Genomic DNA, 24,514 nt, shown 5'->3' on the forward strand with positions numbered 1-24,514 from the left:
AAAAAAGAACTAAGAAAAGTTTATTTGAGACAGTCTCAGTGCTAGAAACAATATGTAATTTGTATATTGTCACAACATCACATATAGAAATCATGGACCTAATGGATAATTTCTACGGAACAAAATTTTTATCCAATCACATATACTACATTCTTTACAAATCACATCCCTTCATGTCTTGGCTCTCGTGTAGACATTGTTTCTAACTTAGACTCAATTTTCTATTATTTTTGCTCTCTCTCTTTAATAATTACTTTGCTATATTAATAAAATACTTAGGTAGCAGTACAAATAATATACATAAAAATTATGGTGATTCTCTTCGTTGGGAGTGCCCTTAAACACACAAAATAGACAACCTAAATAATTGGCTCGATAGATTATATTTATTAAGTGATCGAAGAACACAACAATTATGCTGCAACATCTATATTATATAAAGTAAAAGAATAAAAAAATTCTAACATCCGAATTAGCGGCGCTAGAAAATTTACGGCTAAATCAAATAGCAGTGTCTAGTAGAGCTAAAACTCTTAAGAGTGTGTTTGGTTGCCCTCCACATATGGCCAGGACTGACTTGGACCAAAAAATGTGTGTTTGGTTGGTTGAAGAGGGCTTAGGGCATAGCCAACTTGGGCCAACCGTACAGAGATAACCTGGCCAGCTTTGGAAGCCCAAATCGGGCTTCCCAACTGAGCCAGGCTCTGGCCAGCCGTCTGCTGCCGTTCTTGTCACCTCCCGACGCTGCCTTCCTCGTCACCTCCCGACGCCGTGCGCCCAGTCCGCAACATGGATTCAGCGGTGGGGATGGGGGCTAGAACGTGGAATCGGCTGCTCCGGCGACGGCGACGTGGATTCGGCTGCTTCGGCGGAGGGTCGAGGCCGCGGAGGGCTGCAGGGTCGAGGCTGGCAACGACGCGGAGGCCTCCATTTGGGACGCCGCGCGGAGGGTCGAGGCCGCAAGGGCTGCAGGGTCGAGGCGGAGGGTCGAGGCCGGCAACAACGCGGCGGCGGCTCCGGCTCCCTGTCCCTTTGGGCCCGGTGATGTCGGCGGGCAGGCGTGCGGCCGCCAGCGGCGCCTGCCGCTGCGACGCGCACAAGTGCGACCACGTGGGGTCCACCGCCGTGGTGGCCGTCGTGGAGGAGTGGCGCGTGGTGGTGGCCAACTGCATCACACCCGAGACGCCTCGTCGGCTGGAGCTCAACCACATCGCGCGGGAGACCTCCGACGTGGTCCGCCTCGCCGCCTTCTACGAGGCTGTGCTGGGGTTCGAGCGCATCCCATCGCCCACCTACTCGGGCTTCCAGGTCGCCTGGCTCCGCCTCCCGAGCTCCCTCGACGCCGCGCTCCACCTCATCGAGCGGGACCCTCGCCGACCCGCTCCTCCTCGCCATCTCCGTCGGGAATAAGCTGCTCCGGGTCGACCTGACGCTGCACGATGCCGACGAGCTGGATGTGTAGACACGCGAGATCACCTCTGTCGAGGGGGTCAAGGCGCTCGCTTGGGTAGATCCGAGTCCTGGACATTGCCACCAAGATGTTGCCGTTAAGATGCTCGAGAGAATGCTCCAAAGGAAGGTAAACTCACCCTCTCCAGAAAGAGATGACTGTATACAAACCAAGCCACTAAACCAAACACGAATTTGTCCTAGCCAGGCTCCGCAGCGCATGCAACCAAACAAACTTGCTAGAGACAGACTTGGGCTAGCCTGCTAAACCAAACACACCCTTAGCTGCAACAGCCGAACATTGGCAACTTTCGCAGCAGCTCTGAAAAGCTGCAGCGGACCATTTTTGGATCTATGATTACAATCTTAAAAGCATGTTATCCTGTGCTCGTATGTATGCCTGCCATGATGTGATTTGATGGCAATGCCACATGCGACTTCCTCTCTTCTCTCTCTCTGTGATTAACATATTAGTTGCTCATCTAAAAAAATTTTCATCCATCCCATTGAATCTTTGAACACATGTATGGAATATTAAATGTAGATAAAAAAAATAAACTAATTACACAGTTTGGTTGAAAATCGTGAGACGAATTTTTTAAACCTAGTTAGCACATGATTAGCCTTAAGTGCTACAATAACCTATATGTGCTAATGACAGATTAATTATGCTTAATAGGTTTGTCTTACAGTTTCCAAACGAGCTATTAATTTGTTTTTTATTAATTTTTAAAAATCTTCTCCAACATTCTTCCGACACATCCGATGTAACACCTAAAAAATTTTGATTTCCGATCTAAACAGACCCTTATCCCAATCCAACGGTGCGAGTGTGGCGTTGAGTTTTCAACAACCTGCGCATGGCAGCCGTGCTATCATGGTTGGAGCGAGATTGAGGAATTGTGCATGCGTTTTCCTTTTCCACCGTGACGCAAAAAGGCAAGCTGGATCTCTGGAAAAAGGAAAAAAAACGTGCACAAAGGTCAAAGACAGCCGACGACGTGCGCCTGCCGACCGGTGACGAACGGCACGCTCTCCGAAAACCGTGTGGCGTCAGTGTGTGAGGCCGGGCATGCTGCAACAATGCATGATCGAACCTACGCTCGCCGAGCAGCGCACGGGATATCAACAGCCGCTGCTGCTGGCTTCACACACACAAAATCAGAACGCCCTCTGGCTCTGGCTGGCCACATGGTAATGCATGATTTGAGTCGTGTGTGTGTGGCAACATGGAGCTGGACACAGGACAGCAACATGCGACCAACCACCCTCAGCACAGGGACATATGTGTGCTAATCAAATGCGGCAATCCCTGATCCCTGAACAAAATTAGCCGTTTCGGCTGCGACTGCGGAGACAAGGACGTGCCCGCCGAAGAGGTGCCGCTCCACACCCACACCGCACGCGTCGTCGCGCGTATTATCAGCGGCGGCATCTTTCATCGGCCGCCCACGTACGCAATATATGCAACAATTATGCAAAGCAGCTTGGGATTATGTTTCGTACTACTTTGGCGAGCACTGTGACATATTGGGATCCTGCCTGCACTGCACCCCTGCGGTACGTACTGACATAATGGACAGGGTTTGCATCGGCTTTCAGATGATCTTTCTGGAATGCCGTGCAAGCACAGGAGAGACCGACCTGCTGAGAAAAAGAGCAAGCTTCCAGACCCGTGGCTCTCCTGGATTCGCTCTCCGTTCTCCTGCTTTGGTTCAGAGTTCAGACCCGGGATGGTGACTCTGCAACCACCATAGTATAGCAGAGCATTGCGATTCATCCATCAGTTTTTTGCAGTGTCCTCTACTCTACTGGACGACTCCTCGATCGGTTCTCGTTCGGTACAAGTCTGCTGCCAGACTTCAAGGGGGTGCTGAGTGATGAATGCAGGCGATTGCCGTGCTCTGGTCTCGCTAATCTTCACAAATCAACTTGTAGAGCGGGGACAGAACGCGCCTGTACGTGCGCTCCTCCTTCAATATTGTCTGTCTGTCCACGATGATGGGGCTTGTTCCTCCTGTGTGCAGGTGCTGCTCGTACAATAGAGTACGGCCTAGGTTCGGTGGACCGTGCTGTGCTTTTGCCTCCCTACGTCTCCGTGAGGTTGCTTGATAACACTGTGAGTGTGACTGCTTCTTTTGGTTTTCAAGCTTGGCCAATCTCATGTTGTCTTGCTGCCTGGGCTACTCTACATATATTTCCCCCCCAAAAAAAAACTTTCTGAAATCTCTTAGTCTTTTGGTTCAGTCTTTTTCCTTGGGTAATGGGCAGTGATATATACGTAGGTACCTGTTCCATTGAGCTCGACACGCCAACTAACTTCCACTTACAGCTGATTTTGAACTGATAGGAACTTGTTTGCCATCAGGATTCGGAGACGTGTTGGAGGGAAAAGGAGAACGCACTCACCTGGAGAACCCGCCGTGGTCATAAACCAGTGATCATATATACACAAGGCAGCACAACACTTTTTTTTTTTTGAAAATTTATCAAGAGCTCTGCTTCTCAATTAAGGAAGAAAATAAGTTATATGTACAAGAAAAACGATACGTCCAACTAGCCGCCTTGGGCAAACATAAAAACAGGAAACACCCGGTGCTCTGGTTGTTAAACACCCTAAAGTGCATGTTAGTGTCCTCCTTAGCTTTCAAGGCCACTTGTCGAGCATCCATGACTGTGTCTTGGAAAATTCTTCTGTTTCTTTCCTTCCAAATGTTCCACATCGTGTATATCACCACCCCGTTAAAGTGTCGTCGTCGCTCCCTTGGAACTTTGGTTGCCGCTTGTTCCCACCACGTTCTTATCTCTGTCAGTTGGGTCTGATGTCGGATTAAGTCCGTGTCAAAATGCTCCCACGCCAACACAAGGCACCAGACCTTTTTAGCTACTGGGCATAGCAGACACAAGTGAAGGCCAGTTTCCAATGACCCATTACACATGACACAATGGTCTTGATGGGGCCAATTCCTCACAGCTGCAAATTATCCACAAAAATCCTTTCAGTTAACTTTGTTTTCTTAACTGTAAGGGCATGAGGAGAGAAGGTTTACGTTACACACACCGGCGGATCATCGCCAGGATAAATCAGTAAAGTTTATATAGTGCAGAAACAGAAATTCAGTCATATTGGACAGTGGAAGATAGGCCCAGCTAAAATGAGCCCAGGACAGCTTCTACTTGTGCAGCTGCGCTCATCAGTGCTTAGGTTCAACTACACCTTTATTCGTTCTAAATTATAAGTCGTTTAAACTTTTCAGTTACATTACATGGGTTTTGCTAGACACTCGGAGATAACAAATATTTAATTAGGAAGTCAAAACATTCTAGAATTTAGAACGGAGAGAATACACCCGAAAGAATTTGAAAACAAGCTGCTTTGTTGCTTGGTGTGGAATCACGAACCAGCCGATCAAGTACAAACTGAGGGAAAGCAGCAGAAGCCACAACAATCAAGCACACATGCATTACAAGTCCGTGGACAAGAACATTCAACATGTAAAAACTCTCGCTGAATGTTGGAAGGGTTGCCGTCATTTGGGCTGTATCCTCAAATGCATTAAGCTACCTGACAACAACTTAGTACTAGAAAAAGGCCATCATCGCCTATCCGCAGCCCTCAGTCTGAATCACCAACAGTGCACATCATCATGTGACCAGGTAAAGCGGGCCAAATGCCTCTCTTCTGACCCCACGGCAAGTCACCTTGTCGAGCTGCACGTACGGGAGGTCAAGCTCATCCTCATCAGCTCCGGTCGATGGCGCGAGACACACCGCTGCTGCTCGCCTGATCGCGCTGCCCAGTTTGCACCATTCTCTGACTAACATCTCCCTGCACGAGCGGAGGACTGCTCGGCGCGTCCTCTGGCTCGGGGAAGCTCCAGCTTCGGCCGCCTTGCTCTGAAACCTCAGGCGCTTCTTCCTCTTCGAGTTCCCTTGTACAGCAGGTGTCTGCTGAACGCCTGCATCGTACAGCCGTTGTTGGTTTGCTTCGCCGTCCGTGCACTGACATCGGAAGAATAATGTCAAGAAAAATCGGTGCAACCTTGAATAGCCGTTTGTTTGAAACCGAAACAAGTCGTCACCTGGCGACAACCGAGATGCTGCTGCGAAGAAGTATCCCCGTGACCGTCGCAGTTCCTGCTGGCCATCGTCTTCTGCGACCAGCAGAAGGTCCTCGCCGTCGCCGATGGCCAGTGCACAACCAAGCTGCAGGAAAACAGCATGGAGAATGTGAAAAGCTAGGCACGATCCGAGCAGGAAACCAAAGGACAAGAGAGCAGTTATTTGCCGATCGAGATGAGATGAGATGAGAGTCATGACATGACTCGCGAGGTACTCCGTACGTACGACAAGGCATCGGAGGTGTTTACCTGGAAACAAGCGGGCGGATGAGCACAGTGCGCGCAGCAGATGGCGGCGTGAGGTTGAAGGCAACACAGCAGGCAGCGCCGGAGGAAACGATGGCCGCCGGACAGCCGGAGCCGTTGCGTTTTCAGAAATTCGGCAGACCGTTGGGGCATTTAAGGAGTATAAGGACGGTGGTTGAAGGCCTGCACTCTACTCCTAGCTTGTTTCTGAAGTTTTACCGGCCATGATTTGTGGCGTGTAACATGGGATAGGTTTGGCATGATTGCGGCAAAGCACGGGTGTTGAGCCTTTATGTTTACACCGTACCTGTGCATCGATTAAGAGCTCTGCTGCGTGCTCTGCACTTTGTTTACCTTTACAAAACGTCTGTTACCCTGCTGATTTTTACTCCCAGTCTGACCGGAACTCACAGTTTCTTTTCAAGTGTGTAGACCCATGTGTCTGCTGCAACATGCTTACTGAAGGCGTCGCTGTCACGTTAGCTGCGGTCCTAGGATAATAACTGATATGCTTCCGTTCGTGTCTTCGGGGGAGATGGCAAGCAGACACATGTAGTCAGCAGTTTTTCAAGGTGCTGGGACCATGGTTCTATTTCTCACTTGAGGGTTTCTTTTTCCCTTTTTTTTTGAATGAACAGGAGAGGTCCGGGAGGCCCTCTACTGGAAAGTTTTATTTAAAGGAGAAAAACCAGAGTTTACAAAATATGTACAAACAGTCTGAAGGTGGAGCATTAGGGAACAGAGAAGGAAAGAAAAAAGATTGAAATTACAATACAGTTTGCTCTAGCCATAATTCAATTGCGGGAAAGTATACAATACAGTTTCTTTTTTCCCTTGTTCATGTGTGTAATCTTGGAGGGTGAAAGTGACAGATAATTTCTGATCCCATCAAAGTTCGAATTTCAAAGTTACCGAGAAGAATATTTAATATCCGTCTGATACAGAGTTGGATTTTGATCAGGTTTTATGGTACCAAATTGTTCGACCAAATTGTTACCAAAATCCAACCAAATTCTTTACCTACTATTATCTCAGTATTTATTCAGATTTTATGATATAAGCCATAGGGCATCCAAAAAGAGTAAATTGTAGTTCTGCTCTAAGTCAAATTGTATGAACTATGAAGTTTAGAAAATCTAAAAAGAAATTATCAATATTTATAATAATCCCTCCGTTCCAAATTATAAATCGATTTGACTTTGATATATTCATTTTAATATATATGTACCTAGATTGATACATAATTTTCTATCAAATTGGTACCAAATAATAAGTACTTTTCTATCAAATTGGTATATAATTTCATATTATACTTATATGTTGCTATAAATGTTAATACTTTTCCATCAAATTGGTGCAGCTTATTAAGAGTATTATGACAAAACTATAGTTTTTTAAGTCTGATGAGATAGTAGCAAAAAAAAAAGAACATGCTTGTTTGGATAGCGTTGCAGCCACTTTGCGGTAGTTTTCAGCGCGGCCCATTTGAAGGCCCAAGCACCAAGGGACTTACCTAGCTTGAAAAGTCCATTTCTCTTCTCGAACTTTAAAACCGGATACCGTTTATTATTTCACTACCGAGTTAGAAATGGTTTTCGAGGTGTAATCGAAAAAAAGAAAAAGTTTTCAAGGTGGTTTCATCTTTTATACTTAAAAAATTATAGACACATACTATGGTTTTTAAACCATGAAAAATGTCTACAATTTTTTGAGAAAAACTATGGAGATACTTTGGGACACACAATACCCATATAAAATATTTAAATCTAAGAAAATATCTCTTATAATTTATATTTGTCTATGAGAAAATGAAAAAAAATCCAAATATTAGAATATTATTATTACAACAGTGTACTAATTGATGTAGAATCATAAATGCACAATACATACTTTAAACGACAAAAATACGAGTTACAACCATCATGAATGCAGTACTATAACTACTTACTCGTCTGGGCTCCGAGCTTTTGTGGCAACTTGCTCGATTGTGCTAGACTTGCTGATCACCACACAGTGGTGCTCTATTTTTGCGGGATCAGAACACTAGCCTTTGCCATGCCGGGGGATGAGCACTGGCCATTTGTATTTGTAGGCCATTTTTAGGCAAATTGCACATTCTTACATTTTCATTGGTATGCCAATATGGCGTCGCTAATGTTCACTTATCTGTTTACTGATTTGTCATGAGAGAAAAATACTATTGAATGATTGATATATTTGATATATAGGCTCAAGCGAATAGAGTGTGTCACCCTGTTGGCTTGTAGACCATGATTTCTTAATATGTACGCGCGGTAAACTTTTTGGCTATTTTGAGAGAGTGGAATGGCTAGCTAGTGTGTTTTCTCCTCTCGAGTCTAGTCTTGTATAGCGTGCGTTTGATGAGAAAGTGATGTACGTTGACTCTGTACGTACCGTTGTTATTGCAATGGACAGGACATTTTGTCACCTAGATCGGTGAAGACAACACCCACACTTGTCATCACTCTTTATCAGTATGCGTGGCACCAAGAAGACCAGTAGTAATAATGGGAATAATTAGTGAACCGTATCCCTTCCTCGTGCTGATGTGATGAGCAACAACACCGAAGTACTTATTTGTTATTTTATTTTTGTTTTCTTTGAAGATTGACAAAAACCGATCGAGTTGATTTGTGGTGCACGACTCAGGCCCGCACGGCCGAGCCGAATCCACTTCGTTGCATACGTGTCTCGGAAAAGGGCCTGCACGTGCTGCACGAAGAGCTGCTGTTGCTGCTGCGATGCGCCCGATGTTCAATCAAGGAGGCGGAAGGAAGCGCGGCCGCCAAGCGTCGTGGAGAGAACGATCGACGACGAGGATCATCGCATCGGATGCACGTCCGCACCTGTGATTATCCCATAGCATATGTATATATGCCGCCTTTCTCCTTACGTCCATACCATATATACGCACTGCACACGCGTTCTCTCCCTGCCCTCGGCGGAGAGAAAGCAACAAAACTAATCTATCCCGTCGTCCCTAGCTACTACTAGGCCAGTAGCTAGGCCGACCGAACTGTAACGCGCGCCTCACATGGCATAGCTCACAGCTCGATCAGGCAAATCACGCACACTTGTTGGGCAGTTTTGCACAGTCGATGGATAGCAACCGCGCACGCACACTTGTTGTCAGAATGCCCTTACTCAATTACAGTCTGGACCCTTGTAGCAGACTGGAGTCAGTGTTGCTCCCTACATCCATCAAAATGGAGAAAGGAGCTTGACATCGAGGACTGGTTCTCCTACCTGTTGCAGAGAAAGAGCAGGATGGCCCATACACTTGCAATTTTAACCGCTTGGAGTATTTGGAAGCAGCGAAATGACACCGTATTCAGGGAGGCTAGGAAGACAGCGCCTGAGCTGTTTGATGACATTAGGGACACTTGCTTTATGTGGTCCAATGCTGGGGGAAAGTGCCTTAAACCGCTAACTGTTGCCAGGAACCCTAGTGTGTAATAGCTCTTTCCATTTTCTAACCCCCCCTGCAGCCTAGGTTGTCGGGGGGTTGCGCCACTCGCGCATGTAAAAGTGTTGTTTGCTTCTCTCCGCTTATTAATGATATGCCGGTTAACCGGATCTTTCAAAAAAAAAAGCAACCGCGCGCGCCATATGGAGTATATAATTCAAAAATAGGAGTATATAATCCGCAGTGGCCGTGTCCGTGTGGCTGCAATCGCTAGCGTAGCGTGCGTGGACAGTGATGACGCTGACAAAGATATCGCAATCCAAATTAAAGGACGCTTTCTTTGTTGTCTTGCTAAAGTGAAACGGTAGATAAATGTGACATGTCACCATGACCTTGTTATCCGTGTATACATACATGTGGCGCCCACACGGCCAACAGCAGCACAAATACTGCGGGCCAGGTCGGGACCCCAGCCCAATGGCGTGATAAATCGCACGCTGTGAAATCGCCAACATCCATGTGTGGCATGTGCGGATTCCTTGCAACAAAACAAACATTTCTTTCTCGGTCAGGACTCAGGACGGGAGCCTTTTCGCGGCCCCGGCGGCCAACTAAAGCAAACTGTGTCCACAAGAACGAACTAATAAAACGTGTGTGTCCACAGTACAATTGATGCGCTATATATGAGCGCAGCGCACCCCCAGGGCCCCGGCAGTCCGATCGCTCAAGCACCTCACGAGTGGACGGGCATTGCTTCTTGCGTTCGTTTCCTCTTGCAACATCTTCTCTACCTCAGTCGCTCCTAGCAACACAGAGAGAGTCAGAGACTGCTGAAAGCAAAGCAAGAGAGACATTACATCTCGCACAGAAGAATGATCCCAAGAGCGCCGAGTCTCTTCCACCTCGAGGAGGGAGTGGGTGTGAGTGCCTCGACGACCTCGACGCCAGCAGCAATGGTGGCCTCCGGCGGCGGCGGCGAGCTGCTCGTCGGGCTCCGGCTCATCATCCAGCCGTCGCCGAGGAAGCAGCTGCGGCCCACGGTGCTGAGAAAGTCCGCCGTGAGGATTATTCCGGCGACGGCGGCGACGGCGACGACGACGACGTGCGCAGCCAACAACAACGCCCGGGTGTTTGTGGGGCGCCTCGAGTTCTTGAAGCGCTGCTCCTGCTGCCACAAGGACCTGGACGCCACCATGGACGTCTTCGTGTACAAGTAAGACCGATACACTCCTCTGATAAACGTAGACCCTCTTCACTTCTGCCGCCGGTGCAGTGAAGCAATCAGTTTCGAATGAATGAATGAATGAATGGATGGATGGATGGATGATTTCTTTGTGCAGAGGAGAGCAAGGCTTTTGCAGCGCCGAATGCCGGTGCCGCCACATCGCCAAAGAGGAGCGGCGGGAGATGGAGATGCTAGTCAGGAAGCGCCGCGACGCGTTCCACAGACGCCACGCAGCGGCGCCCAAGATGCAGGGATCAAATCGGCACATCACACTGCTGCAAACCGCTGCACGATAATAGTGCGGTGCAAATTTTGTTTTGCTTCTTCCGTTATACAAGTACTACGTATTAGGAGGGGATCTCGATCTGTATGAACTGAAGAAGACTAGCCTGTCACTGTGTGCAACGGGGTAGCTCATGGATATTTCTAGTAGTACGTGCATGGACAATCAAGTGATGCAATCAGCCATGAGAGCAATATTATCAGCGACGAACAGAATTTGAATTCACAAGTAACCTAAAACTTGAAAGCTCATGAAACTGTTGGCGCAAACGTGATCACGCACTAAAACTATAGAACATGTGGATTGCAAAACAAAACCTTGCTGTGTAGTCAGGCAAAACTGGGTGATGGTCATGTTCGCTTTAGCTTATCTATTAAATCTGTCGGTCATTCAATAGTGTTTTTCTCTCACGGCAGGGCTGTGCTGACAAAATCCGAGGCTCTGTTATAAACTCAAAATCTGAGGCTATATTATTTAGATATAGTAAATATTTTAGTGCATGACGAAACTATATATCTAGAAAAGATGAAGTGTCTTATGATTTGGACCGAAGAAAGTACAAGACAGTTACCTAAATAATCCCAACAATATACAGTATACAGTTAGAAAGAGTATGACACAATTACCCACGGAAGTATCAAAATTTAGATGCAGCAAACTCATCGGCAGTTCAGCACTAGTTCAGCACTATGGCAAATCAGACTTAGATTCCCTTGTCTGGCTGCCTAGCGGAGGTGATAAATTATTGAGTTTGAGTGAGCCGCCATGGAGTCAGATGGACGGAGATATTAGAGCAACTTCAGCAGAACCTCTACTTGAGCCGCCATAGCTAAATATAGATGCTCAATCTAAAAACAGTACTACAAGAGGGCCTCTACTAGAGCCCCAATTTGGTGTGGGTACCCAAATCTTCCCGGCAGAATCTATTTCTGTTGGCCCAACAGTCCAACTCCATCCTTTGTGGTGTGACCACTACCTCCCCACACCGTACAAACATAGCCTCACCCACCTTCCTCCAGCGCCGATCTCCACTACCGCGCTCCCTCCCTCCACCCCCGACTTCCACTGCTGGGCAAATTCGCCGGTGCGCAACTCCGGCGCGGCCTCTTCGCTGCTACACAGGCGATGCCCTGATGCGCCGAGAGCTCTCATCTCATTTGTGTCCTGGCCTTTGTGTGGAGGATGTGAGGAAGAAAGATTTGACCCAATGACGTGTGGGTCCCACATGTCATTGTCTACCAATTTGAATTTAGGAGCCTTCATTTGGGGGGTACTGTTGGAGTGAAAACAAAAATTTTAGACACCAAAAAGTAAGAGAGCACCCAAATAAAAAATAAGAACTCTATTTTTTGGGCTATTGCTGGAGTTGTTCTTAAAATGCATAACAGGAAGCAACACATTGATGACACGGACTCGAGATGTATGCATGCGCTCGTTATGGACTGATCATCACAGGCGGACTTGACTATTGAGTACTGGATCTAATCACCTGATAGGCTATTATTGTTAGCCCCCCTAAGAATTTGAGGCCTTGTTCGATCGCACGGGTTACCCTTATGCATGTATATCTACGAAATAGTATTTTTAATCATAACTTTTCAGACAGCTGCTGAATCTGTTAGTTATTTAACACTGTTTTTTTTTATAATAAATTAGCAAATAGTACTTTCAACCATGACTTTTTTGCCAAACAAGATCTTGTAAACCTGCAAGACAAGCTTCTGTCTCTGTACAAAGGACATCGTGGGTGATTACTGATTAGCATCTCCTGCAATGAGGCCACTGTTCCATCATGATTCCGAATTATTACAAAACCCGAACCACCAGACTTGTTTCCAGCTTCAAAAGCACCATCGAGATTCATTTTGAAACTTCCATGCTGGGGAAGGATCCAATATTTTAAAAAGCTTGGAACCCTCACTCATTCACTGTAATGTCCAGGTACCAAAGCTTCAATTTCACTAGCCATATGCTTTCCCCTAAAAAAAAAAACTAGTCATATGCTTCACCCGGTAAATTACTTGGTCACAAGTAGTACTAAACCATCTCACAGGAATTAGCTTTATTTCTCGCATCCCACCGACCCCATAAAAGTAAGACAATTAGCAATTTTGTCTCATTCTCCATTGACATAATGGACATGATCATTTCCTTGGGGCAACCAAACTGAAGGAATTTTGTATGTACCTCTTCCATATCCATAGCCCTTGAACAACGTTTCATAGGTTTGCATTTTAGAAAGCAATGAGCCCCATCTTCATCCAGCCCGCAAACAAACTGGACATCTTGCAGTCCTGTGGGCTGTGGTCGTGGCCCATAAACGCGTTTCACCAAAATTCAGCCCAGTTGGCTTAGGACAGAGAAAAAGGCTTCACAGGCCCATGTAAGGGCCCAACAGTACATACAAACAGAAAAAATGATGAAAACGTCAAGTCATCATCTCAAAAATAATAAATTCGTAGGCCTGTCATCGAGTATATCGACAACATCTCCCGTTTTCTCGCTGTGTCGACGCGCAGAGAGGGAAAAAAAAGATCTTGTTGCAAGTGGAATTTTGCGTTCAATATTTTCTATAGCTCCAGTGTTGACAAGCTTGGAGTTTGCGTGGAGCTCTCGACCTTGCCGATCGTTAAGTTTGGCGAGACCTCAGCTAAGCCCAGCAACGACGTGAGCTGTCTCCCATGTCTACCCCCTCCCAGTCCCAGTACTACCAATACCACTTCGCGAGAAACTTGGGCGAGCCACCGTGGTTTTGGGCTTTTGGCTCTCTGATGATCATTACACGTGACCCAAGACGATGTATCCAACACTCCGCTCGCCGCGATTTGTCTACTTGGAAAAAGGACTGCGGTACGCCATTGGTGTTCCTCGTCTCTTTATGCTTGGCCCCAACCACTTGCTAAACTTGTCAAATCATCATTAGCGTTAACCCTTCGGGAGCTTAACACACTTGCTTATATATAGTTAAGAAAGGAATTGAATGGTGGAGTGGAGTAGCTAAGCACAGTTGCTTGTTAGAAGAAATCCCCAGTTGGGTCGGGCCACTTGCCAATACAGCCTTCCCACAAACTGGGGGGCGGGAGGAGGTTTTCGGTTTGGCGGACAGCCGGACCCCGTCGCCGCGCGCGACGGCTGGCAACCGCCCCTGTGGCCACCTCGCGACGCGCTCCAAGGTATCCATACCGTGGCGGGCACGCTCTCCTCCTCGGTGCGTTCAGCGGCAACAACGATGGCCGCAGAGTAGACCGCTGTCCCGGATCGCCGAAAAGCTCAAAAACCGCGGACCAGGCACGCCCGCCGCCCGCGGCGCCCGGGTCTACACGGCTGGCTGTTGCCGTCGCTGTCCGTCCTCCGTCCTCACCGAGCGTGGCCCGCAGACGCCACTAGCTGGGCGCGCGCGGGGGGCAGATGCCTTGCACCACCACCCCCCCGAGTACGGAGTACCCGACCTCTCCCGTCGTCCAACCGACGAGGGTGCCGCCGTGTCCGCGGTGGCCGGCCTTATCCCCTCACACGCTGTCATCAAGCTGCCTTCCCTTCCCGCGAATTTTGGAGCGCCCACGCCATCACCACCACACCCACTTGTCTCTTGTCACTCACACGCCGCTTTCCCTAGCGCCTTCCTCCTCCTCCTCCCACTTCCTTCCCTTCCCTATTTAAGAGCGCCTCGTCGTCCCGAGAACTCCACATCCATTCCCAAGCAAACACTGAAAAGTTCGCTAGCGTACGACTCGACCAGAGCCAACCAAACCAACAAGCAAGCAAGTAGAGAGACAGGCGCAGAGCGAAGATGTGTGGTGGTGCGATCCTCGCCGAGCTCATCCCGAGCACGCCGGCTCGCCGCGGTGGCGGTGGCGGTGGCGCGGCGTGGCCCGGCGGCAAGGGCAGCCAGAGGAAGGCCGACGACTTCGAGGCCGCGTTCCGGGAGTTCCACGAGGACTCTGACGAGGACGAGGAGATGACGGAGGTGGTGGAGAGCAAGCCCGCCTTCATCTTCAGCGCCCCGTCGTCCCCAGCGACGAAGCCCAGGGCGGCGCGCCAGGAGCAGCCGATCCGGCGCCGGAAGGCCGCGCAGCAGTACAGGGGCGTCCGGCGCCGCCCGTGGGGCAAGTGGGCCGCCGAGATCCGCGACCCCGTCAAGGGCGTCCGCGTCTGGCTCGGCACCTTCCCCTCCGCCGAGGCCGCCGCGCTCGCCTACGACCACGCCGCGCTCGACGTCCGCGGACCCAGGGCCAAGCTCAACTTCCCCTCCTCCTCCGCCGCCGCCGCTGGGGCCCCAGCCAGCCGCAAGCGCGCCCGCGCCTCCGACGCCGCCTTCATCGACCTCGTCGACCAAGAGGAACAAGAGCAGCTCACGGCGGCGGCGACGACGGCCTTGAAGCACGAGGCCGCCGAAGAAGCAGCCGGCGAGAGCTCCGGTGCACTCCCGGACTTCTCGTGGCAGGGCGTGCTGTCGGCGTACGACGAGTCCCCCGCCGTCGACGTGGAGGCCGGCCAGAGCGGCGATAAGAAGCGGCCGAGGACCGAGCCGGAGAGCACCGAAGACGAGGCGTCGCCACGGGCCTCCTCCGGCTCCGAGCCGGACGCGCTGTTCGACGCGCTCCTCTTCGGCGACCAGTTCGCCTTCTTCGACGCCGGCGCGTACGAGTCACTGGACAGCCTGTTCAGCGCGGACGCCGTGCAGAGCAACGCGGCGGCGGACCAGGGCATGCCGCTGTGGAGCTTCGATGACGGCTGCCTCGTCGAGGACAACCTGTCGTTTTGAAGAGTTTCGACTGTTGCTGTGTCAGTTTTGTAAATTACGACGTTTTGTGGAGTTTCTGCTGTACCAGTACTTGGCAGCCTGTATATGAGGAGTTGAATGAAATCATCGTTCTCGAGAAAAAAAAATCTGTCTATCCATGAATACAATGAGGACTTGTTTAGTTCACTCCCAAATTCAAAAAATTTTCAAGATTCTTCGTCACATTAAATATACATGCATGAAGCATTAAATATAGACGAAAACAAAAACTAATTACACAGTTTGTATGTAAATCATGAGATGAATCTTTTGATCCTAGTTAGTTCATGATTGAACAATATTTATCAAATAAAAACAAAAGTGCTACGGTAGCGAAATCCGAAATTTTTTCGGAACTAAACGAGGCCTAATTTCATAATTGACCAACAGAAACAGACTAACCCGACTAGAAGATTCATCTTTTAGACCATGTTGAAGACGGACCCTCGCCTGCTCGATGGAGGCGCCTGTGTCCATGTAAGAAACCATGGGTTGATGCTATACCACTTTTACAAAATCAAGAAAATTCAGTTTTGACAAATCCGGTTTGGTATTACAAAATCAGGATTAATTCAAGGATTAATTCAGTAGGAGATAAGGAGACAGGGAGCAGGATGCCGCTACTGATGGGGCTTTTCTCGGAGGATTTTGCCTGCCCCTTCCCTTTGGATGGGAGATCTGACTGTACTTTGACAAAAGATGGTACTCACTGAAGGAGGTGGGAAGCAAATGACAATTAATTCTAGAGTCATTTTGGTAGCTTTTGAATAGAGAGCAATAAGGAACATGTTTTTTTTAGCCCCCAGCTCCCGGTATAATTTGTGTAAGATTTTACTATTTGGGTGACAAGGAGTGGTTCTCGTAGAGAATATGCTCCAAAGAGCTTTGTCCATCGGCCTCTAGATAATGAACTATGAAACCGGTTACTCAATGCTCTCCAACGTTTAAAACAAGACAAATTTATCCATTCAAGTGGTTTCAAATGTGGCAAATGTAGTTTAATTTCTAAAATCAGTGTTCAAAATGGCTAGACATGGCATTTTCACGCTAATTTGCTCAAACCACTATGAAAGCTATAGCCGCGGTTAAACTATTTGCATTTCAAGAAAATAAATCTAAAGACCAGATAGATAATATTTTTAGGAAAAAACACTACTTTCGTCTTATGATTTAAAATATATTATTTATGTATTTTTAGAGATTAAATCATATTTTTTTTATCATTTAGAAAATAGAAATCCATCTTTGAAAGGAGCTAATAAAGGACTGAATTTGTCCAGTTTCAACAATTGAATGCCGCCCAATACTTGGTTTCGTAATTTAGGATTGAAAGTTAGATTATTATCTAAGTTGGAGATTGAAAAAAAAACATTTTATCTTCTTTTATTTTATCACAGTTGCACGGTTTATTACAGAAACTTAAGGCTTATTTGGCAGGGCTCCTCACGAGGGGCTTCTTTTAGAGGAGCTGGAGCCATTTTAGTGAAGCCACAAATTATGGTTTCGCCAAAATGGTTCCGACTTCTCTATTTTTTACTCAAAAATGGTTTCACCAGAAAATATTTGGCAGGGCTCGTCTGGAGGAGTCAGAGCTGGAGCCGAAGAAGAGTCCTGCAATCAGGCCCTTGAGCCGGACATAGCCTTATTAGCCTTAAATCCAACCTTCACCACTCCATCATGGAGGACTCGAGACCACACCGACAACGTGGAGGTCCAGGCCACACGGTGCCACTGCGGCATACTCTGTGTACAAAAGCGACGCGCGCAGTGGGCAAAGTTTGACATTTTGTATTTGCAAAGTCAGGGATTCATAAATTCATTCGATGAAGACAATGACGATGGGGAAAAAAAGAGAGGAAATGATAAGATAAACTTTGCCAGCTGCAAGTATGAGCGCCAAACGATAGGGAGGATTTCTTTTATTATTATCGGTGATATTGTTTTGTTGGCAAACCAGTCGCATTCTCACCATCGTCAGAGACAGCCCAGCTCAAAATGGTGTCGACATCCGGGCTCCATACCATGGTCTACACGCACAGCAACTCCATGATCTCTGAATAAACAAACAAATCAAGATGTTGCCATAGTCACCTCTATCACCAGGGATCCAGGGCAAGCCTGGCTGGCTGTGTGTACGTGCACATACACGTACAGAACTATTTTGATCGATATACGAAAAAAAATACTTATCCATGCTCCAGTTTTTGTCATGCATGATGTATGCCTAATGAAGCAGGATTCTAAAATTGATAGACTCAGGACAGACATCTCGATATAGGCATATCACCACCATGATAACAATGCTGCTAAATACTGCTTCCTCCACTCCAATCTATGACACGTTTTGGCTTTTGTATCACCGTGAAACAATGCTGCTAAGGCTTGTTTAGTTCTCAAAAAAATTTGCAAAATTTTCAGATTCTCCGTCACATCAAATTTTGCGACACATGCATACAACATTAAATATAGATAAAAAAATAACTAATTGCACAGTTTATCTAAATTTTGCGAGACGAATCTTCTAAGCCTAGTTAATCTATAATTAGATAATATTTGTCAAATACAGTTGCAGTGTCTATTTTTACAAAAAAAAAATTGAACTAAACAAGGCCTAAATATGGTTTCCCCCACTCCAATCTATAAGAAATTTTGGATTTTCTAGACATCGGTTCTGCTATGCACCTATATACTATGTCTACATCTAAAAAAAATAAAATATCTTATAATTTAAAACAAACAGAGGTTACTTTTTAATGAAAATACTAGAATAATTTTTATTCATAATACTAGAACAAATTTAAGAAAAAATCAGCACGCATACCAAATTAATTATTTAACTTAGATGGATAGTACCAGCTAAGTTACACTCAGTTCACCCATGGTCATCATCTTTAATGAGCTATGAACTTGTATTTTCCATATATCTAATAAGGGGAGAATAGCCTTTTGATTTGGATATTGTTTTCTCTAAAGGGACTAAATCTTTGTTATATAGAAGAAAAAAAATTAAAACGACAATACTTGGATGTTGCCGTGAAGAAATTCAAGTGGGAGAAAAAGAAATGCTTGTCGCTTACCAAAAGGATCATCATCCCAGGCTGATGTCCCCACCCCAAATTCCTAGTCGGCCGGCTACACGTTTGTCCAGCGTGAGATACCGCTCTCCCTTGATACCTAGGGCTGGGACTGGCGGAGTGATCCGTGGTTTTGTGTTGCATGGTATGTAGTATGTCCTGCGCCTCTTAACGGAGAGACGAAGCTTGTTATTACTAATAACATACTCGGTGATTATTACTATTTGGATGGTCCATTCAAATAGGCACGACTCTGCAACATGTACAGTAGTATGCAACAGTGAGTCCGGCCGTCTAGACACACGAGCTCAGTAGGTAGGTAGTAGCCCAGTAGGTAGCACGAGACAATTGTTGCTATCGGCAAAGGCAAACGCAAAGGATGGTATCACATCGCACACCCAGTTGATGATAAATCAATACCGTGGTTTACTTGGTGAAAATTTTTCGACTACAAAAATTTTCTTTATATTTAGTAATTATTATTTAATTATAGAATAACTAGATTTAAAAATTTATCTTACAAACTACAAGTAAATTATACAATTAGTTTTTTTTATCTATATTTAATGTTCTACGTATGAACCGTAAGATTCAATATGATGAAAAATTTTAAAAATATTTTGAATTTTAGGTGTAACTAAACAAAACTTGTATGTTGGTACCAACTAGCTACGTAGCTTGGTCTATCCAATCGCACAAACAACATAAAGCACAACCAAAGTAATTTAGCATCCACTTGGTTGGGGTAGAGGATACATTACCGCCTTGACACCGTAACTAGCAAATCGTACCAGGTTTCAGCATTTCAGGATACCGCTTTGATTTGGAGCTATCATCAGCAGGGAAAAAAATTGAAAGAAATTACTGATGTCCTCCTACTGAACTCCGTAAGACTTTTGCAAAATTTTCCGTTCTTGCAGATCAGATCACCCCAACTACACATGCGCTGGACATCCGCCACAATTTTTTTTAGCGAACGTGCAATTTAGCACGCATTTCGTTTTATTATTATATAAGAGAAGAGAACGATGGGCTGTTTACGTGTGCTGTAGGGAGACGCGCGAATTCGGGAAGTGGCCATTGCCCTGCTTGATCTGATCGGAAATCGAAATGAGCTACACTCAGTTCTTTTTTTTTTAAAAAAAAAAAGACGACAAAGAGGATTTTTATTAGACAAGAAAAAAAGGATAAACAAGATTTACAAAGAGAAACACAAGCTAAAGACCACAGCTAACATGGCACCTAAGCCAATCACCCAGCTACAAACTACTAGCAAAAAGGGAAAAACAACAGAAACTATTTACTCTAAACTCACAAAGAAGGGCCCTGAAAGACACCCTAGACCACAGATACAGAAACGAAAATACCCGTAAAACTCGACTAAAGCTACACTCAGTTCATCAAGGATCAAATATCCTTAATGAGCTCTGAACTTGTATATTTTCCATGTAAAGGACGACATCTTTGCCGTGAAGAAACTCAAGTGCGACAAGTATATACTTTTCTTTCGGTTGACATCAAGAGTTGTATTTAGTAACGAACGACCTTTGTTCTTCCAGGACCAAAAGGGAGGGTCATCATCGTAGGCTGAAGTGATGTCCGCCAAATTCCTAGTCCCGGCCACACGTTTGTCCAGTGTGAGAGATACTACCGCTCTCCCTTGATACCTAGGATCGGACTGGGAGTAATCCGTGGTTTTGTGTTGCTCGGTAAGTAACGGAGTAGCTGGTTGTTGACAGCAGTGTTAACATACTACTAGGTGGTTACTGATTTTTTAAAAAAACAGGTGATTACTGATGATTCGATTGGATGGTCCATTCAAACAAGTAAACAACTCGGTACTCTGTACATGCAGCAGTCGAGAGTACCTGTAGGCAGCACGAAGACTTGGTGGTTAGCGTCAGGACTCACGGCTCAGGATTGCTCCTTGCTATCGGCAAAGGCACGACGACGAGCTCCGGTTGATGGTACGTAGCGCATCCAGTTGATGATAAGTAAGTATGTTCGTAGCAAGTAGTAGCAACATATAAGTATGTACGTAGCATGGTCCGTCCAATCGCACGAACTAACTTAAAGCGCGCGCCACGAAAGTAATTTAGCAATCCACTTGGGGTTAATTAGATGAGATACATTACCGCCTTGACACCGAAACTGGCAGACCGTACCAGGTTTCAAGCACTTCGTGATACCGCTTTCAAGCTACCATCAGCAGGGGAAAACAAGAAGAAACAACCACTGTCTTAATTACTGAACTCCGTAAGACGATGCACACTACATCCATCTGATGATTTGATAAATTTGTGCAAAATTTCCTAGACGTTCACAATCGCCGAAGGCAGAACGATGAGTCCATGAGCTGTTACCGTGTCAATAGGGGCGCCGGCGGCAAGCCCGGCCAAGCGGACTTCCAGGCCCGCGCGTGCTCTGTGCTGTAAGCCAGTCTGGAGACGCGCGAATGCGGGAAGAGGCCATTGCCGTGCCGTGCCGTGCTTGACGTGATCGGAAATCGGAATGAAATCGGGTGCCCTTACTCACCTGTCGTCTGGTGGGAGTGCAAAGCCCCCTCCCCCCTGGCTTCTGCATCATCGCCCGCCTCTTGATTGAACGAGCCTGGCCGTCGTCTGGGTCTAGTCGTCAAGGTGAACCTGCTGACTTGCAGGGTCTCGCCGTCCAAGTCGCAATCGCGGACTTTTCTAGTACTACCTCCATGGCCTTCTCGCCCTCTCCAAGCGCCTATATAGTCGCCACCTCGGCACTGCCGACGATCACAGCCAACACGACACTAGTTCACTCCCTCCTACGCTCTCATCTCCAAGAAAAGAGCACGCTAGGCAGCTGACAACCTTGCGACGATCTAGCTAGCATTAGCAACATGTGCGGCGGCGCGATCCTCGCAGAGCTCATACCCAGCGCGCCGGCGCGGCGCGTCGTCACGCCGGGCCACGCGAGCGGCGGCGGCGGCGGCGATGACGACTTCGAGGCCGCGTTCCGGGACTTCGACGAGGACTCCGACGAAGGCGCGGTCATGAAGGAGGAGCGTCAGAAGCGCAAGGCGTTCGGGTTCGCGGTCCCCGCGACCGCGCCCGGAACCCGGCGCAGGCGGCGGCCGCCCAGCAGCAGCCAGTACCACGGCGTCCGGCGCCGGCCGTGGGGCAAGTGGGCGGCCGAGGTGCGCGACCCCGTCAGGGGCGTCCGCGTCTGGCTCGGCACCTTCGCCACCGCCGAGGCCGCGGCGCGCGCCTACGACCACGCCGCGCGCGACCTCCGCGGCGCCAACGCCAAGCTCAACTTCCCGTCCAAGCGCCGCTCCGCTGCCGCCAATGCGGGCCCGCGCGTCGTAGACCTCGTGGACGAGGACGACGGCGCTCTCGGCGCGCGCGCGCTGTCCGTCGAGAACGAGACCGAAGGCAGCGGCGGCGGCGGCGGCGCCGTGCCGGACTTCTCGTGGCAGGGCTTGTCCGCGACCGACGACAGCGCGGTGGTCGAGCTCGGCGGCGCCAAGAAGCGCGCCCGGACGGAGCCAGAGCCCCAAGAAGTGGCGCAGGCGCCGCCGTCTGATGATTCAGCCGACATGCTGTTCGACGCTTTCATGTTCGGCGACCAGTTCAGCTTGTTCAACGGCGGCGGCGTGTACGACGAGCCTGCCGCGACTGCGATGGACGGCTTGTTGGGCGGCGACGCCGTGCTGTGCAACGACAGCGTGGGGCTCTGGAGCTTCGACGACAGCGTGTGTTATTACTAGGCCGGCCGGCTTTCCTTCTTCTTCGTCGCCCTTGTTGTTTCCCTGTAAAAATGGACTTTGGCTGTCTGGTTGACAACCAAAACCTCATGCCAAAGGTTTCAGCGTGTCACAGTTTCTTCGAAATGCAAAGCCGTTATGACTTATGAGATCAGATTAGATACAAGTCGCGCGGCCACAAACAAAGTTGGCCTGCCACTTTAAACTCACGGGGAAGAATTGTCTCGAGTGAGTTATGGCCTATAGAGGGGCTGTTTGACACAATTCACCTTCACCAGTGAATAAGTAACTTCTTTAATGCTCCCTGTGTCTCTGAAAATTTAAAATTTGTAGAATCCGTACCAGTCAATTTTTTATTTATGACATAAAATAAGTATCTTATAAAAATATATTCTATAATAAATCTAATGGTACTAATTTGGTTCTATAAATCTTAGTATTTTTTTCTAGAAATTCGATCAAAGTTTATAAAATTTGACTTAAGACAACTCTAGAAATTAAATGTTTCACGACGGAGGGAGTAATTTTTTGTTACATCTTGCACGAGAGAGTGAGAGAGAGAGATTTGTCTATTGGGCCTTATTTAGTTCACCCCAAAAACCAAAATTTTTTCAAGATTTCTCGTCACATCGAATCTTAGGACACATGCATGAAGTATTAGATATAGACGAAAATAAAAACTAATTGCACAGTTTTCCTGTAAATCAAGAGATGAATTTTTTGAGCCTATTTAGTCTATGATTGGATAATATTTGTCAAATAAAAATGAGAATGCTACAGTCCGAAAATGTAAAATCTTTTCGGAACTAAACAAGGCCTTGGTGAACAACATATACAAAAAAAAATATTATCTACTGCAATCCAACATCTTACAAAAACACATACTTTGTGATTAGGAAAAATCATACAAAATAATTTTTGATATTTAATCCCTTCTACTATTGATTGGTATTTGCTAGAGAATCAACATCATCTCAAAAAGTACATTAAATACAAATTTATTGATACATGTTTATGTTAGAAATTCAAGTGAAAATTACCTATGAATTTATGAGATAAACATGTAAATTTTGGAATTTTGACTTTTCTCTATATAAAATACGCTTTGTGTGTCTATTCGACATGAATCCTGTTCCGCTGCCTAGTGGGGCTAATTGACAGTTTTAGCTGAGTAGATCATTTATATCTTGGAAAACTTGAGCCACCACATTAATAGTATTCAATTAGATCTTTATAAGTGGATGACTCTTATTTTTTCCACACAATGTAAAAGTTCTCATGTATTCTCTCCGTCCACGAAAGAATCAATTTCTAGAATCCGTGACAGTCAAATTTTTTTAAATTTAACTAACTTTATAAAAAGAGTAATAACATCTATGACATAAAATACGTATCATATAAAAATATTTTCTATGATGAATCTAATTATACTAATTTGATATCATAAATCTTACCATTTTTTCTAGAAATTTGGTAAAAGTTTAAAAAGTTTGACTTATGACAACTCTAAAAATTGATTCTTTCGTGGACGGATGGAGTAATTAAAATAATTTTTTATTTTACATAGGAAAAGCTCCAAGTCCTTTACAAATTTTGGAGCTGGAGTATTATGCTAAGCCTTTATATAAGAAATGGGAAATAAATAGAAGGTGAAGATGTGTAAGAATCAAAAAGTGTGTAATGTACTCACAATTTTTTTTTAAAAAAATGCAAAACAAGTACGGACGTAGTTGGTTTTAGTCTTTTAGCTGTGGTTTTGTGATGCCTGCATCAGGCGGCTGACACACTAGCAAACGACAAAAAAGGTAACCTTGTATCGTTATAAATTATGCTTTACTATTCGAAGTTAGTAATAGTACATTTTAAAAGAGTAGCCGTTTCACTTTCCACCTCACTCTATGTAGTATCAACGATATTTTTCTAAAGCAGGACAACGTATGTTGTCGTCAATGGGAATATCACGAAGAAAACAGATGATTAACAAGATTATACTAAAGCCAAATATTAGTGTTTCCAAACAGCGGCGATGCAATACAAGTTTCTAGCAGCCAAGTATATGTGGCGGCGGCTATAGCGGTTTTGGTATGTCATATGACTCGTCTAGATAAGGGATTGATCTAACTTTTTGATAGAAAATTTAAGTAAAAAAGACATGGAAGGCTTCTCC

At 46.4% G+C, this 24,514-nt stretch overlaps 4 protein-coding genes across 4 annotated transcripts; 3 read left to right on the forward strand and 1 right to left on the reverse strand.

Annotated features, from left to right (window-relative positions):
- On the reverse strand, positions 4,806-5,978 carry LOC8082006. Its single transcript, XM_021451416.1, has 3 exons — positions 5,820-5,978; positions 5,532-5,655; positions 4,806-5,451 (listed from the first exon to the last, which is right to left on the reverse strand). The coding sequence occupies exons 2-3, from the start codon at positions 5,595-5,597 to the stop codon at positions 5,095-5,097; spliced, it is 423 nt and encodes a 140-aa protein (XP_021307091.1). The 5' UTR covers positions 5,598-5,655; positions 5,820-5,978; the 3' UTR covers positions 4,806-5,094.
- LOC8057668 lies at positions 9,935-10,979 on the forward strand. Its single transcript, XM_002465701.2, has 2 exons — positions 9,935-10,456; positions 10,584-10,979. The coding sequence occupies exons 1-2, from the start codon at positions 10,116-10,118 to the stop codon at positions 10,762-10,764; spliced, it is 522 nt and encodes a 173-aa protein (XP_002465746.1). The 5' UTR covers positions 9,935-10,115; the 3' UTR covers positions 10,765-10,979.
- LOC8082007 (ethylene-responsive transcription factor 1) lies at positions 14,413-15,681 on the forward strand. Its single transcript, XM_002465702.2, has one exon. It carries the CDS (start codon positions 14,542-14,544, stop codon positions 15,514-15,516), a length of 975 nt encoding a protein of 324 aa, XP_002465747.1. The 5' UTR covers positions 14,413-14,541; the 3' UTR covers positions 15,517-15,681.
- LOC8082008 (ethylene-responsive transcription factor 1) lies at positions 21,088-22,501 on the forward strand. Its single transcript, XM_021462207.1, has one exon. It carries the CDS (start codon positions 21,481-21,483, stop codon positions 22,348-22,350), a length of 870 nt encoding a protein of 289 aa, XP_021317882.1. The 5' UTR covers positions 21,088-21,480; the 3' UTR covers positions 22,351-22,501.

This window comes from Sorghum bicolor, chromosome 1, assembly GCF_000003195.3.
Source record: "Sorghum bicolor cultivar BTx623 chromosome 1, Sorghum_bicolor_NCBIv3, whole genome shotgun sequence".
Taxonomy (NCBI): domain Eukaryota; kingdom Viridiplantae; phylum Streptophyta; class Magnoliopsida; order Poales; family Poaceae; genus Sorghum; species Sorghum bicolor.

Bases quoted from the DNA above. Each gene is read 5' to 3' on its own strand.
- LOC8082006 (XM_021451416.1), bottom strand. From the start codon at position 5,597: ATGGCCAGCAGGAACTGCGACGGTCACGGGGATACTTCTTCGCAGCAG. The intron at 5,452-5,531 runs GTGACGACTTGT...TTCCGATGTCAG, and splicing joins AGCATCTCGGTTGTCGCCAG to TGCACGGACGGCGAAGCAAA.
- LOC8057668 (XM_002465701.2), top strand. From the start codon at position 10,116: ATGATCCCAAGAGCGCCGAGTCTCTTCCACCTCGAGGAGGGAGTGGGT. The intron at 10,457-10,583 runs GTAAGACCGATA...TTCTTTGTGCAG, and splicing joins ATGGACGTCTTCGTGTACAA to AGGAGAGCAAGGCTTTTGCA.
- LOC8082007 (XM_002465702.2), top strand. From the start codon at position 14,542: ATGTGTGGTGGTGCGATCCTCGCCGAGCTCATCCCGAGCACGCCGGCT.
- LOC8082008 (XM_021462207.1), top strand. From the start codon at position 21,481: ATGTGCGGCGGCGCGATCCTCGCAGAGCTCATACCCAGCGCGCCGGCG.